Source organism: Eurytemora carolleeae, unplaced genomic scaffold, assembly GCF_000591075.1.
Source record: "Eurytemora carolleeae unplaced genomic scaffold, Eaff_2.0 scaffold1363, whole genome shotgun sequence".
NCBI classification, from domain to species: domain Eukaryota; kingdom Metazoa; phylum Arthropoda; class Copepoda; order Calanoida; family Temoridae; genus Eurytemora; species Eurytemora carolleeae.
The window spans coordinates 6,967-24,518 of record NW_019397248.1 but is presented as its reverse complement, the minus strand read 5'-3'; the positions used below and the strand labels follow the sequence as shown (position 1 = coordinate 24,518).

The following is a 17,552-nucleotide window of genomic DNA, read 5'->3' as shown; positions in this document are numbered from 1 at the left end:
TTGTCTAAAAATGTATTTTTTTGCCATTTTGGAACATGTCAGAAGGTTACACACAACCCCATCCCAATTGGGCTATTTTTGTCTAATATAGATTGATAGATTTTGCCCTGACAGTTTAGCTGTTGGGTCATTTCATTTCTTAGACAAGATATTTCATTGACAGGTCATTTCATAAATAGGACATTTCTTAGACAAGATATTTCATTGACAGGACATTTCATAGATAGGACATTTCTTAGACAAGATATTTCATTGACAGGTCATTTCATAGATAGGACATTTCTTAGACAAGACATTTCTTAGACAAGATATTTCATTGACAGGTCATTTCATAGATAGGACATTTCTTAGACAAGATATTTCATTGACAGGTCATTTCATAGATAGGACATTTCTTAATCAAGATATTTCATTGACAGGACATTTCATAGCCCTGGACAATTCATAGGTTGAAGACTTCATAGACAGAGAATGTTTATCATTGATTAAATTAATTTTTTCTTCCAAGTAACTATCTAATAAATCATATCCTGTTCTTTCTACGATCTCTGATTTTTACTTCACATATTATTATTCATGTTTTTTGCTTTAAACTGATAACATATTATTTTGTTGATTTCTTGTTAGTCGAACTTTGTAACATATGTTACATACCCAAAACCTTAAATTGTTTCTGAAAAAATTGCTTGTGCATTCTTTGAAATTACCGATCTATGAAAATTTTTCTGTGTCAACATAGAGAACCAGACAACTGTAGAATAGGAAGACGACATCAAAGTAAATAGCTTTCTTAGGAAGTTATTAAATCATTTATTAGGTATTGGACTATTTAAAGTCATCGCTTGAGTCTATTAGTCGACTTACTACTCCAGAGTTTTCCTAGATTATTGTATAAAATAGCCTGTTAATGGAATGTCCTATTTATGAACTTCTTTTTCTATGAAATGTCTCATCTGTAATTTTGTTATCTATGAAATGTCTCATCTGTAATTTTGTTATCTATGAAATGTCTCATCTGTAATTTTGTTATCTATGAAATGACCAGATTTTAGATAGGGGAGTGTAATACTTGTCCCTGGTCCAACATAATTAGACCTCTCTGACTTTAATGGTTAGGGTGTTAGGGGAGCTAGGGAGGCTTTTAAAAAATGTTCTAAAAGTGCGTCAGGAAAATGTTAAGAAATAATTATTTTTATGTTTGACTAGAAATTACCATGTGACACATTTTATTACTTCTATTTTTCAATTAAAGGCCAAAAATACACCAGATAATTTTTGAGATTATAAAGTATTTTTAATTTCTTTTGGACCTTCCTTGAACTTTTCTGTTATAGGTTATGGTATGGTGATATGTACTTTTAAAGAACAAAGGATTAAAATTCATTACTCTTTAATTGTGTGCCAAGGTAAGAGGCCGACGACCTGAATGCCTCGAGCATCCTTTTTTCTTTAAAAGTACATATCACCATACCATAACCTATAACAGAAAAGTTCAAGGAAGGTCCAAAAGAAATTAAAAATGTAAAATAAGTAAATCATGTAAAATGCTCAAAAATAACAATTAAGAGGAAGCTCGAGTTCTTGTCACAAACACTGATTTTGTAACAAGAACTCAGTTTAATTTTGTAACAAGAACTCAGTTTAATTTTGTAACAAGAACTCAGTTTAATTTTGTAACAAGAACTCAGTTTAATTTTGTAACTCAGTTTCTTTTTAAGTCCTATGTGATACAGTGGTAAGCGATTATATTAATACAATGAAGACGACTTTTTAAAATTTTAATTATTAACAAGTTTTTTTTAATTACAAGTTTAAAAGTAATCAAAGAGAAGACTTAAAATTGACAGCTTCTCATGACTTATATGTTTAACAGGTTGGTATAATTCAAAATTGGAATCGAAAGTCGTCTTCATTGTATTGATATAATCGCCTACCCCTGTATTTGAAAGAAAACACACGACATTGATTCCACAGATATCTGGTTTCCAATCTACCATTTAAAACTTTTATTTTATACATTGTACATGTATTGAATAGTACATTGTACAATGTACATGGCACATTAAGCAATGAGCATGAATAAGACGAGAATGTGTATGATGTAAAGTGATATGAGTTTAAAGTTTGGGGCAATAAATTTAAACTAAAGTATTATTTTATTTATAATATACATTTCGAAAAATGAACGGAAGCAAAATTTCTTATGGAAAGTTGGCTAAAGACTATCAACCCTCATGCAGGCGCGTAGTGGAGGGTTAGCCTGGGGGGTGCACTTTTGTGCACCTCCCTCACGGTTGATATGCACCCCCCTAAAAAACCGGTATTAAGAAAAAAATAAGGTTTAAAATCTATATTAATCTACCTGAAGGCTGACTATTAGTCATCTGACTATAATTACCAATCATTTTAAATGAAACCCCGCGAAAAAAATATTGTAAATAAGATTAAGGTACAAGAAAGAATTTGAGAAATAATCATAAAATGGACAAATTGCGACATTGTCGATTGATAAGAAAAGTAAAAAATCTGAATATGCAAGTTTACTGTTTAATAAATTAGAGCTTGCCCATGGCTCTAGGGGGGTGCATGTCTAGGGGAGGCACAGTGGTGCCACGGCCCCCCCCCCTCCACTACGCCCCTGCCCTCATGTATCTAGGACACTATTTTCATGCTCGATCTGCATATCTGCATATCTAGAGTCAGTGAGAAAAACCTAAACAAGCCACATTAAAACTTTCGTTTTCAGGATTTAAACTCTATAAGCTAAAGTACCACCGTTACACGTATTAAAATTGAAAATCTTCCAATCCAAGTCATCTCTGAAGTCATCTCTGGATTGTTTAGCTGACTGACCCATCTGCTGACCCCAATGTAACCCATCTGCTTTTTATCAGGAATTTTACATTTTCCTTTAACAGGCTTTATTTCCAAAATGTCAGTCTTCTCGTGTTTAGTTAACTAGAATGGCCATCCTATGGATTCTCGATTTTCTCAATTTTTAGTAAAATTAACATATTAAACCTGTTTTTAAATATGGGTTCTCCTAATGTAACTGTTGCATATTCCTGAAATTTAAAAATGAAAATTAAAGTTAATTTTTGAAACTCGGAATATTAAAAAATAAAAATAGAAAGTCGTAACTTGAATTAAAATTTTATTCTAAATTTCGTTTAAGTTGAATTATTTATCAACAATTTAAGAAAAAACTAAGTTATTTTATCTAAAAACCTTTGCTAAATAAGTTTCTTAAAACTTGAATATGCAATTTTTTTAGTAAATTTTAAGTTTAAGACGATGAGGAGAATGTTAGTTTAAGGGAGCACCGGAACCAGAATATTTTAATTTTTTGACCCTTTTATTCTTTTTATTTTAGTCTACAGAGCGTCCCATATCATATTAGATTATCTCCAATCTTTAACACCAAAATAAACCCTTAATACTCGAAAAACTTATCATTTTCCGCAAGAAAATTCTTATATGAGCCTTATGTTTTTTTCAAAATGATTCATTCTAATGAAATTTTCTAATTAGTTCCGAAAATCGTAATTTAGACCCGTTCTCGGTCTTGATGTGGGACACCCTATAGAAAAATGTCATAAAAATCTGCAAGAATTATATAAATTAATAGTAAATGCATAAAACTGCATAAACCTGCATAAAAATGTATAATAACAACATGTTTAGGAAAAAATGCGTGGGTCCGGTGCTCCAGGAACACAGAACCCACCCCGGGAAGCTAACAATTTCCGTCTTCAATTTAAACTTAATTTATAAAATTAAATTTAAAATAAAAATTAATTTAAAAATTAAATTAAATTAGGCTTTATGTAAAGATCAACTGAATTTTACATTAGTCATTTTTATAAATATAAAAATCATTTCGAATTTTTAATGTTATGTTAATTTGCCTAAACTTGTTTATTCTCCATTTTTCATTTTTCTATGAAATAAAACATTTAGAAGTTGAGTTGATTTCTCATTTTCTTAACTGTAAATATATATTGTTTTTGCCTGGTATGTCGGTTGGAAGATGGAATTTATCTTTATTAAGAATCGATTTACTAAATACATTTTTTACAAACAGGTGTCTCTTACTGATTTCATCGAAAACTGTTACACCTGTATACATTTTAGAATCTCGTTTATCTTCTTTTTTGATGTGTTTGCTAATTCTTTAATGAATTGATCTGGGAAACCTTTTTCCCTTTAAATATTCTTAACTATCTCATTTTGCCGAGCTAACTCTTCTAGGCTTGATGTATTAGTTTTATTTGTTCTAAAGTAACTTAATTCTGCCATTTTTTTATATTTCACACTTACGTTGGAATTAAATGGGATAATGTCATATTTGGTGTTTGCTTTTCTTAACACTAGTTGTTGGGTTTAGTTCTCCTGGTATATTGAAAATTTAAATGTTAGAAATTTGCCGTAAATAATTTTTGTTTCCATATTAAATTGTATACAATCAGAGCTGGGAACTTTAGAATGGTGGATATCGGGATTAATGCTTGATCCACTCTTTTTCTTAATCTCCAGATTAAATATTGCTTGTTCTCCTCATGATTTTAATCTCCAGATTAATTAACAGATCGGAATTAAGGATATCACATTCTAAAGTTTTCAGCTCCGTGTATACAGTGGTCATTATTTTAATAATTTTTAGCATATTTTCTGTAGTTCCCGCAACATGAACTGAGATGTCGTCTCTAAATATAAGATATCTTCATATATGTGATTCTAGTTTCTTACTTTGGATTTTTTTTTAATATTTCTAATTCGTGAATTCTTAATATTATTTCACTACCTCGGGCTGCTGAGTTATCTGAGCTGGGAACTTCAGAATGGGATATCCCTAATCCCAACTACTTAATCCGAATATCCACTGTGGAAACTTTTAATTTTAGTCCTTAGTCCACTCTTTTTCTCTCTCTTTGGATATCCGTACATTGTTTTCTCCAATGAGAGTGCAGGAATATAGTTCGTATAATTCTGTTTGTATAATATTCATCCACCATTGACTAATAATCTGTTCAGTTTGAGTTTTAATATCAAAGCTTAGAAACCGATGTCATATTTCTTCAGTTGTCTTTGAAAAGTAAGACTATTACCAATCAAGAGCGAATAGGCTGTTTAGTTTACCCTGAAATTACCCAAATAAGTGAACGGTCCCTTTAACTAATGTATTATAATAAATAAATGGGTGAGCAATTAAGTCAAGAAAACGAACCAATCTGGTGCTCTAAGAATCTAATTTGTTGATCTAAATATTTAATCTCGTGACTTTCATAATCTCGAGATTATGTTAGTCTCGAGATTAGTAAAAACAGAGGATTAAGCATTAATCCTGATATCCATCATTCTAAAGTTCCCAGCTCAGGTTGTTTAAATTAAGAATGTGTCATGGACGTTCTCATTAGTTTTAAATATATTCGATTAATTCTTTGTCCATTTTTGCCATTTTTCCGCGTTTTTTAATACATTCTTTAAGTAAATTTGTATTGCAGTTTGAGTAATGGTCTCCAAAATCCCATTCTAATTCTATCAATTTACCCCATTCTTATGTTTTTGAATTTTTTACTCGTTTAATCGCTTCGTCAATCCCTGTGAAAAATGGCGATAATTTTCCATACAATCTCATGAACTCAATTTCAATATAATATAATAGGTGACTATATATTTTATCTAGAACTATTTGGATTAACTTATAAATAGGATCTTTCATTGAACTTTTGACACCTATGTCTCAGTGTTCCTATTTCAGGTTTATTACCTTCCCATATGAAATCTGTCTCCTTTATAATGTTGCTTAGCTCCTCTAGCATATGTTCTGCTCATAGAGAATAGAATATATAGAGAGGAATTAAAAGAATCTCTCGGTATGAATTTTTTCAGTCCCTTTCAGCCTGAAAGGGAGTTCAAAGTGTCTATACTATCCATTTCAATTTCGAATTTTTTAAACTGTTAAATAAACTTTATAATGAATTAGGTGAATAAAAACATCATTTGATTTATAGTCATAACGGAAAATCATCGTTTGTAAAGTGGAAGGCATAGAGTCTATGTGAAATGATCATTGGTCAATTATGAAACCAGCCTATTTCATAATTTGGTTTTCTTTTAACAATAATTTTAGATTTTCTATAAAATGATATTCCAGGGCCCAACAGGTTATAAAGCATAAATATGTGAAGTACACCTGCAGTATGGAAACAGTACAACAAAATGGCCGTTTTACACTTTTTTCCATTAAATTCCTCTCTATATATTCTATTCTCTATGGTTCTGCTGCACTTTTCAGAAAATCTAAAATATTTTAATATAAGTTGTTTCCGCAATGTCTGCTTTTCCAAAATATTGTTTAGTGTTTATTTTATTATACTGATTTATTTGGTCAACTTTGTCCATGCATACATAGCTTACATTTTTATTTGCTGCAACTATAATTTGTTCTGAGTTTGTGTTAAACTCCTGTTCAATTTCCTGCTCTTTTTTTAATCCTGATGACTTTTTTGTTGATTCTTCATGATTGATTTTAATTGTTTTTTCTCTTTTATATATTGAAATTCAATTGATTTTAGTAAATATAATAGTTCTGTGTTGGTGATAATTTTCGGCATTCTCTTAAGTTTTCTTAGTTTAACATATAAATTATGTGTTCTCAAGTTTTTCGATTCTTTCCCTATTATCTGGTCTAAAATCTTAATGATCTCTTTGTCAAATTCTTTAAGTTCTCTTGTGATCTGTATTTTACAGATGGTGTGAATATTTTTTCCTTTTTTTAAATTTTCTCTTCTTAAATTGTCTATTATTTGGATAATCTCGGTTTTGTTCCCTCCAATATATTCCAAATACTTTGCTGGAATCTTTTTTGAATGGGTTTCAAGATCCTAGATCTAGATTTTTGCATAATTCTGTTTGTATAATATTCATCCACCATTGACTAATAATCTGTTCAGTTTGAGTTTTAATATCAAAGCTTAGTAACCGATGTCATATTTCTTGTTTAAATTTACCCCAATCCTTTTTAAAGTCTTTTCCTGAAGATATCATTTTTACCGTTGGCCCCGTCTCATGGGTTATTAACTGCAGTCCTACTATAATCCTCCATATTGTACACAGTATCGGATTCATTAAAATAATCAATTGATAAACAATTAAATAATTAAAACAAATATAAACAAACTCAGTCTGTTTCAGTGGCGCAACTAGCAATTTTGCTAAGGGGTGGCAAAATATTATTTTGTAATGGTCTGGAGGGTGTAGGGGGGCTTGCCCCCCTTTAGAAAAGTTTTTCAAAATTGAAGTGCTGTTTTAAGTGTTTGATGTCGAAAAAAATGAAATTTTCAGTTGTTGCATGCAGATTTGACTGTGTTCAATTCAAATCGGTTTTTTTCTTGTGTTTTTTAAAAATCAATTCTTGTCATGTGTGCTTGGAGCGCCAATGAAAATTTGTTAAATACCTTGTTTAATTACAGGTATAATTAAAAAAATAATCATTTATATATTCTGAAAAAAAACATCAAAATACATATATTTTTATAAATTTTAATCATCTTTATTGAAGAAGGACAGATAGTGTTACGTTTTCTCCAGAAGTTATTGAATTTATAGTTGATCATTCTAACCAATATTTATAATCTTATTTCATTTTCGATTTTATAGAAGTTCTTTCAAAGAAGATAAACAGGTTACAGTTATCAAATATGATAATCAGTTAGAAGTTTGCCAGGTTTAGTCTCAGAATGTTCTCTAGATTTGGAATTGAGTTTTTGCCACAAACTCAAATATTCTAATCCCTAAATCTTAATGCACCGAGTGAGTGGTGTAAACCTTTGATATTTCAAACTTAAAATATTTTACCAAAATAATTGAAAGTTTGAATACAGTTCGGAACTTTTTTACATTAAATGTTAACAATGAGAATTCAGAAAGATATAAGTATTTTTTTTAACTCTTTTGGTTATATTCCTGACTCCTGTGATAATGATGTTCGCCGATCTTTCTTTTCATTGTGCTAGGGGACGGCACACTCTCTCAGACGCTAGTGAAGGGCACGCGCCCGGCCCCCCCCCCTTAGTTGGGCCTCTGGTCTGTTTAGTGTAAAGTTTGATTATCTTTCATACAGAAACTTTAATATCACAAGAACAGAAAAAAGTCGTTATTTTAAAGAACTTTCCGTAAAGTGGCGTAAATAAGGGGGGTTATTGGGGTTATTTACCCCCCCATAGAATCCTGGGGGTAAATACCCCTCCCTAGAATTCTAGGGGTAATTACCCCTGAACATATATTCAGGCCCTGAATAGCAGGGGNTTTTCTAGGGGGGGGTAAAAAAATTCTAGGGGGGTAAAAATTTACCCCCCCCCCTACAGAATCCTTATTTACGCCCCTGTTTCCGTATTTCGGTATTAAGAACAAAACTTAATTTTTTATCTATAAATCTGGTTATATCTGTGTTTTTATGTATAAATCTTGTTAAATCTGGTTTCAAGTCTATGAATCTGGTTATATATGGTTTTCTTATGTATACATCTTGTTAAATCTGGTTTCATATCTTTAAATCTGGTTATATCCATGGTTTCAAGTCTATATACATCTGGTTATATTTTTTTTTTAATGTATAAATCTGGTTGTTTCTGGTTTCACATCTAGATCTGGTTATATATGCTTGTATCTATAAATCTGGCTATATCTATTTTTTATTTATAAATCTTGTAATATCTGGCTTCATTTCTATAAATCTAGTTAATTCTGTTTTTTTATGTATACATCTTGTTAAATCTGGTTTCACATCTAGATCTGGTTTTATATATGCTTGTATCTATAAATCTGGTTTCATATCTATAAATCTGGTTAAATCTGTTTTCTTATGTATAAATAAGTCTTGGTATATCTGGTTTCATATCTATACATCTGGTTATGTATGCTTTTATCTATAAGTCTGCTAGTATATGCTTGTATCTATATATCTAGTATATATATATAAGCTTGTATCGTAGTTAAGGCAAGAAAGGAGCAAATCTTGGTTTTTACAAATTGTTCACAAAGACAGTATTTACTTGTAGTCCTAGTAGAACCATGATTAGTCTTGTTTATCGTTGTTTTAAACTTTTAATAAAACTTTAAAGATTTCTGTATTAAGTTAAAGTTTGCTTTATCAAACTTGGCAATTTTTATAACATATAATCATATAATTACGTTGGCTGAATAGTATAAATACATATTATGAAGAATTGAATAAAATCTAAGAAAAACAAAAAGCCCAAATATTAGTCTTAAAGACATTTGAATAGAAAAGTTAACGATTAAAGTCATGAACAATTTTATTAACTGCAGTGGACAACTTAAAAAATTACGTATATATATATTTATGAAAATACCCGTTGACAACTAAAAAATTCAAGAAAATTCCTTTAAATAAAACAGATGACATTTGACTTTGAGAAAGTTGCATGTATATTGTATAGTCCCTTTTACAAGTGGTTATATTTTAATTACGCTTGATTAATGTTAAACTATTTTGTTATTCCACACTTGTCTTTGCACTTTATAGTATACACAGGTGCTAATATAGTGCCTGGACATTGGAAGTATTCAAACTAATGAAGGGACTAAACAGCGGAGTTTAATCCGGTGATTTCTTTTCGAATGGATTAGGGGGTTTAATCCGGTGATTGATTTTTGAATGGATTAGTGGAGTACAATCCGGTGATTGCATTTAGAATGGATTAAGGGAGTTTAATCCGGTGATTGCTTTTTGGATGGATTAGGGGAGTTTAATCCGGTGATTGCTTTTCGAATGGATTAGGGGAACTTAATCGAGTGGTTGATTTCAAAGTGGATTAAGAGAGTTAAATCCATTAATTATTTCTGAATAGATTAGGGAAGTTTTATTCATTAACTGTTTCTAAATGGGTGTTTAATTCATTAATTGCTTCTGAATGGATTAGGGGTGTTTAATCCAATGACTGCAGATTTAACTCCTTCAAGTCATCTCTGAAGTTTCATACTTAGTGGTTAAGCTGTCTCGATTTTTGGGACATAAAAGAAAATAAATATAAAAATTTGAATGCAGAATATTCTGCGTTTTTAGGGAATTCTGAGCTCAAAAATTTTGTGTTAAATCGGATCTCTGGATACGTGCTTGATTCCTAAACCGCAACGGAATATCCTAAAGTATCTGACCGTATCCGTAGGACTGCACAAAATTTGGAAAACTCCCTTATCCAGGGAATAACAACACAAAAATTTTGACCTTTATTCAAGTTCGAAGATAATCTTGTATTACTAGGTTGTCTATCTTCTATTTCAACTTTTAATTGTTTCTCTATCTGTGGGCATTTTGTCCTCGTTATATATAAAACAATAACAAAAAATCGAGGATTAATATTTTTTTGTGGATTTTCTAAATTTTGCGAAAATCAAAATATTATGGAGAAAAATATTTGTTAATAAACGTTCCCAAATTTCATGGGGTCATGTGAGTTGCCTCAAAATTTTTGGTCCCGATTGGTTTAGCCGATTTGACGTTTAATGAATACAAACAAACAGACAGACCAGCAAAGTGTATAATATATAGAAATAAAGGACGCTTTTTGATTTTATGGAGACAAAAAAATTGAAAAATTATATATTTTTTTATTTGATAATTGATCCAGATAGTTACATAAAATGAGAGTAGAGAAGAGGATCTATAAAGGGTTTCTTTTCATCCTTCTTTTAATCATCCTCAATGCTCTTTTACTCAGGCACTGTTAATAACCAAACCAAACAGTAATTTCTGCGGCAATGCGCGCCATTTCTGCCATTTTGAATGGGTATGCATGAATATTAATCAAACTTCGAAGATGCATTTGACAAAAGAGAATTTATCTTTTTTTTTTAATTTTAGTATCCACATTAAAGGATGACTTTATACAACTAGAATACCTAGAATAAACAAGATTCTTGATTTATTTTTAGATTTAATACTTAAAGGTACTTATGACGAAATTGTGTGTGACAGTTCATTTAAAATCTGCATGTCCAATATTCACTTTTAAAAAGATTTGAAATAATTAATATTCAATATTCATGTTAAAAAGTAAGGAAATTTCATTCACACTTGATAAGAAAGCTGTTTAAAGGGTTCCGCGGACATGCACCAGTCTATAAATGGAGGGTCACTTTTATTTACGTCTAATGTCTCTTCAATTGGAAAATCTTTTCAAGAATTGGTTGTACAGTGTGTTAGAGGAACGGTTGTACAGAACTCTTCTTGATACGGTCTCTTACGGTCATCATGCAGTACGTGAAGTGCAACTAGAAAAACAACAATATACAGAAAATGAACTAGTTATAAGCTTTGAAGAAGACGGAAGGTGATAATTAAATTTTCAAACTTTGAAATTACATTTAGAGTCCCTGACCCGTTCTACAAGATAACATTGGGATTAAAATTAAACCACTGTGACTAGACTAAAGGGGATCGAAAGAGCAGACTAAAAACAAAAACCAAAAGTTATGAAACCAAAAGTTTTGACTCAGGAAACATAAAAATAAAATTTATCAATCAATGTTGGCTTTTTCCTGAGGCTCCCCAGTACGTTACATTTGATAAAGCTACCTAAAATAATAATTACACTCCATATAATCACATTTACTTAATTAACATTAATGAAAATGTAACTTTCAGGAGATGTTATTGAAGTTGAAAAAGTGTTATTATAGGAAGTGCAATTATATAAAGTGTGACTATATATGAAGTGCAATTATAGAAAGTGTGGCTTTAGTAAGTGCAATTATATAAAGTGTGACTATACAGGAAGTGCAATTATAGAAAGTGTGACTTTAGTAAGTGCAATTACATAAAGTGTGACAATGTAGGAAGTGCAATTATAGAAAGTGTGACTATAGGAAGTGCAATTACAGAAAGTGTGACTATAGGAAGTGCAATTATAGAAAGTGTGACTATAGTAAGTGCAATTATATAAAGTGTGACTGTATAGGAAGTGCAATTATAGAAAGTGTGAGTATAGGAAGTGCAATTATAGAAAGTGTGACTATAGGAAGTGCAATTACAGAAAGTGTGAGTATAGGAAGTGCAATTATAGAAAGTGTGACTAAAGTAAGTGCAATTATATAAAGTGTGACTATAGGAAGTGCAATAATATAAAGTTTGACTATTGAAGTGCAATTATAGAAAGTTCGACTATAGGAAGTGCAATTATAGAAAGAGTGACTATAGTAAGTGCAATTTTATAACGTGTGACTATAGGAAGTGCAATTATAGAAAGTGTGACTATAGGAAGAATTATAGAAAGTGTGACTACTGGAAGTGCAATCATAGATAGTGAGAGTTGCGACTATAGAAAGTGCAATTTAAGAAAGGGTGACAATATCATGTGAAGTGTAATTGTAGATGAAATAACTTTAAAAAGTTTAATTACAAAAACTGAGCCCTTCCAAATACTGCAACCCTTCCTTTTGAAAATTAACAATTACAAAATGATATTATAATCAAAATATCTTATGAAAATCAAATATTTTCCAGCCATTTTTAACTTTTTATATTCAGACTAATTAAAGGTGTTTGACTACAAGTAAAATGTTATATTATTCAAACATAAATTTGATTAAATTCAAACAATAGAAATATGCTTTCATTGTTAATTCATAATTTACAATTCTGCAATGTCAAAGTTTTATTTTATACTTGGATAGATTATAGAGAAGAAAACTTGAAGCAACTGTAGTCATAATTTCAAATAATCTCCATTGATAGAGTAGCAAGTCCGATACACAATGAAGTTACATCACGCTTAACAGCTTTGTCTGAGATCAAGCATGAAAGCGATTTGCGCATTTCATGCTTATAAGACATAATTGAAAAATTATGATCAGACTTGTACACTTTTTGAGTCAGAAAAACGACAGTATCTTCCACATTTTTAATCAGATTAAGGGTCTTTAAGGGTGCCCTTGTAAGTTATGAATTGCCATCTTTGTATGGAGAGTCACTTAAAGCCTATTATTCAGTTATTTATGAAACAAAATTTGTTTATTATTAGATTTGGAAACCTGCTGCTTGAGACTGGTACTCTCCTCCTAGTAGGGAGACGAGTAAATAAAACCGTAAGCCTGCTCCCTCAAGTTGCAAAAAAACTTAAAAACTATTTTGATAAACTTCCCATGGAACCGATTGACAGGTTATTTTTCGATTCAGAATTTGGATTTGTGCATACTTTACCTTTGCAAAAATATTGTTTGCATGTTTTTTTTGCGAATAATTCTATTTCTGATCCAACACTTTTTCTCCATGCAATTTTCAACATGGTAGCGGAACTGAAGTATTAGTTTATTATTCCCTTTATCTTTCCAACCTGATGCCGAAGATCAGGTTTATGCCATACAGTCAAACTATGATTTCTGTTCAATCGAAAAGTCTAGGTTAGAAATATTACAAATTTACGCTATCAGGTTGCATAGATTTAGGGATTACAAAATGTGTTAAGTTCCTTTTTAACAAATGATTTTCCTACGTGACAAACTAGTTAACATGAACAAACTAGATCATGGAGAGACAATTTTCATCAAAAAAATGTAATTTAACTTTAAAACAATTGATGAAATTGAAGATTGTACATAATTAAAAATGCAAGCACAAAACTTTTAATGTACAGTAAGAGGCATTGTGTGTGCAGCCGGTGTCAGGAGTGTACATGTGAGTACTGCAATAAGTGGCACAAAATGCCGTCCTATCATTACCACGTTGACTCAAAACTCAGGAAACGGAACTAATTCATCTCTTGGATTTAGTGAGGCAAAATTTTAAAGAAAGAAATTGATTTAGAATCTAATTTTATCTTGTAAATTTAAATACATAAAAAAAATCAAAAATGTCTGTATTTTTTTCTGAAATTTTTCATATTAACTAGGTTTATTAAAAAATAGTTTGTTTTGCGCTGTAGATCTCGATATCTTCTCCTACAGTGGTTTGATTCTAACCTCGTGGTTCGAAATCTGGCAGAGATCTCAGCTATATATAGATCCTTACTCAGGATAGATCTTGTAAATCAGGTTATAGAAACCTAGCAGAGATCTCAGCTTTATATAGATCCATACTCAGGGTAGAGATCTTGTAAATCAGGTTTTAGAAACCTAGCAGAGATCTCAGCAATATAGATCCTTACTCAGGGTAGATCTTGTAAATCAGGTTATAGAAACCTAGCAGAGATCTCAGCTATATATAGATCCTTACTCAGAATAGATCTTGTAAATCAGTTTATAGAAACCTAGCAGAGATCTCTGCTTTATATAGATCCATACTCAGGGTAGATCTTGTAAATCAGGTTATAGAAACCTAGCAGAGATCTCAGCTATATATAGATCCTTACTCAGGATAGATCTTGTAAATCAGGTTATAGAAACCTAGCAGAGATCTCAGCTTTATATAAATCCTTACTCAGGGTAGATCTTGTAAATCAGTTTATAGAAACCTAGAAGAGATCTCAGCTTATAGATCCATACTCAGGGTAGAGATCTAGCAGAGATCTCAGTTTTATTTAGATCCTTACTTAGGGTATAACTGTTGTAATTCGGGTATTACTATCTTGGCCTTCATGGTCACTTGAAATGACGCTAACAGTCCCTTTAAGTAATGATTTTTAATAGTCAATAACATGAAGCACAATAATTGTGCAACATACGTACACGGACCCATTTCACTTAATAAGCCATTATGTTTTGTAAATATTAAGCCATTGGTAAAACTATTTGCTTATAAAACATGTTAATAACATCAAATACACTTATGATTGCTTAAATCCGAGTTTAGAGGGATACACCTGATTCACAATTTACAACAGTACTCTTAAAGTTGTTTTTCTCTCTTGTCAATTTTCTGCATTATCTCTGCAGCATAAATCCGCATATGTGACATGTAAAAGAACCACAGTTGAAAATGTAATAAGGATATCTCATTCATTCTTGACAAAGGTCCCGTTGTAAATTGGAAATACCTCTCTATTAATGAAAGTTAACATGAAATTATGTCTGCAGTTCTTTTAATAGTAAATGTATCCTAGGTTCAGATGTATTTACGAGATCTATCTGGTCATGTTCCTCATGTTTATGTCGGGGTTCATGTTCGTAGAACAGATTACATAAACTACATACAGACTAGATACAAGGCAAAACAATCATATATTCATGTTCCTCATGTTTATGTCCGGGTTTATGTTATTGTCCATCTGCAAAAAAAGGTTTTTTTTTGGATAAAAAGAAATTATTTATTTTTAAATTTCTTAAAAAATCAAAATGAGAATATTTTCATATTTAGTACTGATTTTAAGGAATTAACTTATTTTATTATGTTTAAAGTAACTCACTGCAACAACTTTGATAGTTTTCTTTTACTTCTTTACATCAATAGGACGTAAATTTGACTTTAGATTGTTAAGGGAAAATAAAAAATGAAAATGAACGAAAGGATGAAAAAATTAAAAATTAAACAAATAAACAAATGAACAAATGAAGTTAAATGAGGTAATCTGAACAAAGTGTGTTTAAGCTTTTTATCCCACTTCACGTCGTTTTCTTGTTCTAAAAATTGTTCCTATCAGGTAAAATGCCGACCAATGGCCGGGATGGCGTTAAAATCCCGTTTTAACCTTTAAAAGTAGATTTTATATTCGAATGTGTGCTCGGTCTCTTTTCCAAAGACTAGAAAAAAATTAAATTATAATTGTATTTCTACGTTTTATACCACAGAATAGAATAGAATAACTTGCACATTTTTAATAATAGAATTGAGGATTTAAGATAATAAAGAAAATAAATGATGTAAAAAGATGGTTGAATTTTTTAGAAAATCTTAGGAAAAAGAAAAAAGAATAAAACGGCATTTTAGAGAAAAATGTTTCAACGTAAGANGTTTTCGGAAAAGGGAACGAGCACATTTTCCCCATTTATTGACATTGTGCCTTCTAATAACTATTTCTATATAAAAAAGGACGTCCAATAGCTGCAAAAAAAGCTTCAACACACTTTTTAGAGACACACGGTATATCAATTGAAAATTTGTAAGTGAATATATGACTGAATAGGGTTCAAGCATGGATATTGAATATTTCTTCTATTACTGCATGAACAAGTTTAGAGCAAGGAAAGTCAGGACTATATTAAATAATACAGGGTTACCCACAAAAGATGAGAATTTAATAACGACTGCTCTCCTGTTCAATGAAAAGAATATATTCCAGTATTCACCTTGTCATGATTCTGCTGGGTTGATCGTAACCCTGATTACGTTCCATTCTATTCACTAGCTCAGAGTAAATACAAGAAATCTGTTTATGTATAGTTCAATATAAAAAATAGAAATACTATCTTATTTAAATGCAATAAACTAAAATATGTTTAAATAACATAGGAATAAAATGAACTATGTACAATCTTAGGATAGACCCCGTCCTTCTGTTTTATATATAGACTAAAACAAAGCAAATCAAATGAGTTTTCCAACCAGACCTCTTCAAGACCGATCTCTCCTCCGGCAGTGTTTTCAACACAGCCTGGTTCAGTTCCAGCGCTACTTTGCATACCTTCGGAGCCAATACATCAAAAATCCGGAGATGACATAACCTCATAGAGTCATTTAGATTCTTGTAGAACAGACGAAACCCCGTATCTCTGATCATTCTTACAAAGAAAAATCTCAGCATCTCCGGGTTTAGCCTGTCCCACTCTAGAATAAACCAGCTCTGTGATCTAACCATCTCAACACACCTCGCTCCTATATAAGAACTCCTGGCTGTACTAGAATCAATTTCAAGTCTAACAACCATCATTCCCGGAGGCCTGCCCATTCCTCTGACTCCAGAGACTGGATCCAACCAGGTCTGAGCTTCAATCTGACCTGGAGCCAATCCAAACCTGGTATACTCCAAGACTGCATCTGTAGGCATACGGATCACATTGTTGTCCATCCAGTGAATATTTTATCCAGATAATGATCTCATCTGTACAAGGAACCATTCCGTGCACTGGATCAGGACCTACAACCTCCATTTGTCACAGACTGCCATGCTCCAATCAGCTGAGTCCAGAGCTTGATATAGAACATAGAGTAGAACATAGCTTCTCATGACCATCTCTAAATCTCAAGGATCTCATCATCTCATCCCGGGTCCTTGCTCCTTCCTCCGCTGCTTGATGAAATTCTACACCTTTCAGGAGATTAATACCCAATCAAGGAACCAGTTGACAGCGGTCAGTTGGTCACATACCAGGTATCTATACAACATCTCAGGGTTCGGGAATGTATCTCTAAGGATCAATCCAGGCAGTACATTTGTATGCGGTGTACCCAAACTTGATATCTCCTAGAGCATAACAGGTTAGAGATGCTGGAATCTCCTTAAATCTCAGACCCCATAGATTATCTCCAGTCAATACAGTTTTGTTGAGGAGAGTTCTCATTGTCTGCCCTCACATCGCAGTCATATTCTTGGAATGGAACTTGTATCCTGCAACAATAGCGAGAGAGGTTGAATCTACAAACGATCTCTCTTGGT

At 31.5% G+C, this 17,552-nt stretch overlaps 1 protein-coding gene across 2 annotated transcripts; it reads left to right on the top strand.

Annotated features, from left to right (window-relative positions):
* Window positions 1-10,659: 10,659 nt before the first annotated feature.
* LOC111713030 (uncharacterized) lies at window positions 10,660-15,165 on the top strand. Of its 2 annotated transcripts, XR_002767585.1 has the most exons (6): window positions 10,660-10,745; window positions 11,223-11,357; window positions 13,047-13,184; window positions 13,659-13,763; window positions 13,947-14,395; window positions 15,063-15,165. XR_002767585.1 is itself a non-coding variant. In XM_023487816.1 (5 exons), the coding sequence occupies exons 1-5, from the start codon at window positions 10,669-10,671 to the stop codon at window positions 14,068-14,070; spliced, it is 579 nt and encodes a 192-aa protein (XP_023343584.1). In that variant the 5' UTR covers window positions 10,660-10,668; the 3' UTR covers window positions 14,071-15,165. The 2 variants fall into 2 exon arrangements, 1 of the variants encoding a protein (XP_023343584.1); XM_023487816.1 differs by having other exon boundaries at window positions 13,947-15,165.
* Window positions 15,166-17,552: the final 2,387 nt, after the last annotated feature.

Coding starts and splice junctions, on each gene's coding strand:
- LOC111713030 (XM_023487816.1), top strand. CDS start 10,669: ATGAGAGTAGAGAAGAGGATCTATAAAGGGTTTCTTTTCATCCTTCTT. Junction 10,746..11,222: donor CTCAATGCTCTTTTACTCAG/GCACTGTTAATA, acceptor TTGGTTGTACAG/TGTGTTAGAGGAACGGTTGT. Junction 13,764..13,946: donor CACGTTGACTCAAAACTCAG/GAAACGGAACTA, acceptor TTTGCGCTGTAG/ATCTCGATATCTTCTCCTAC.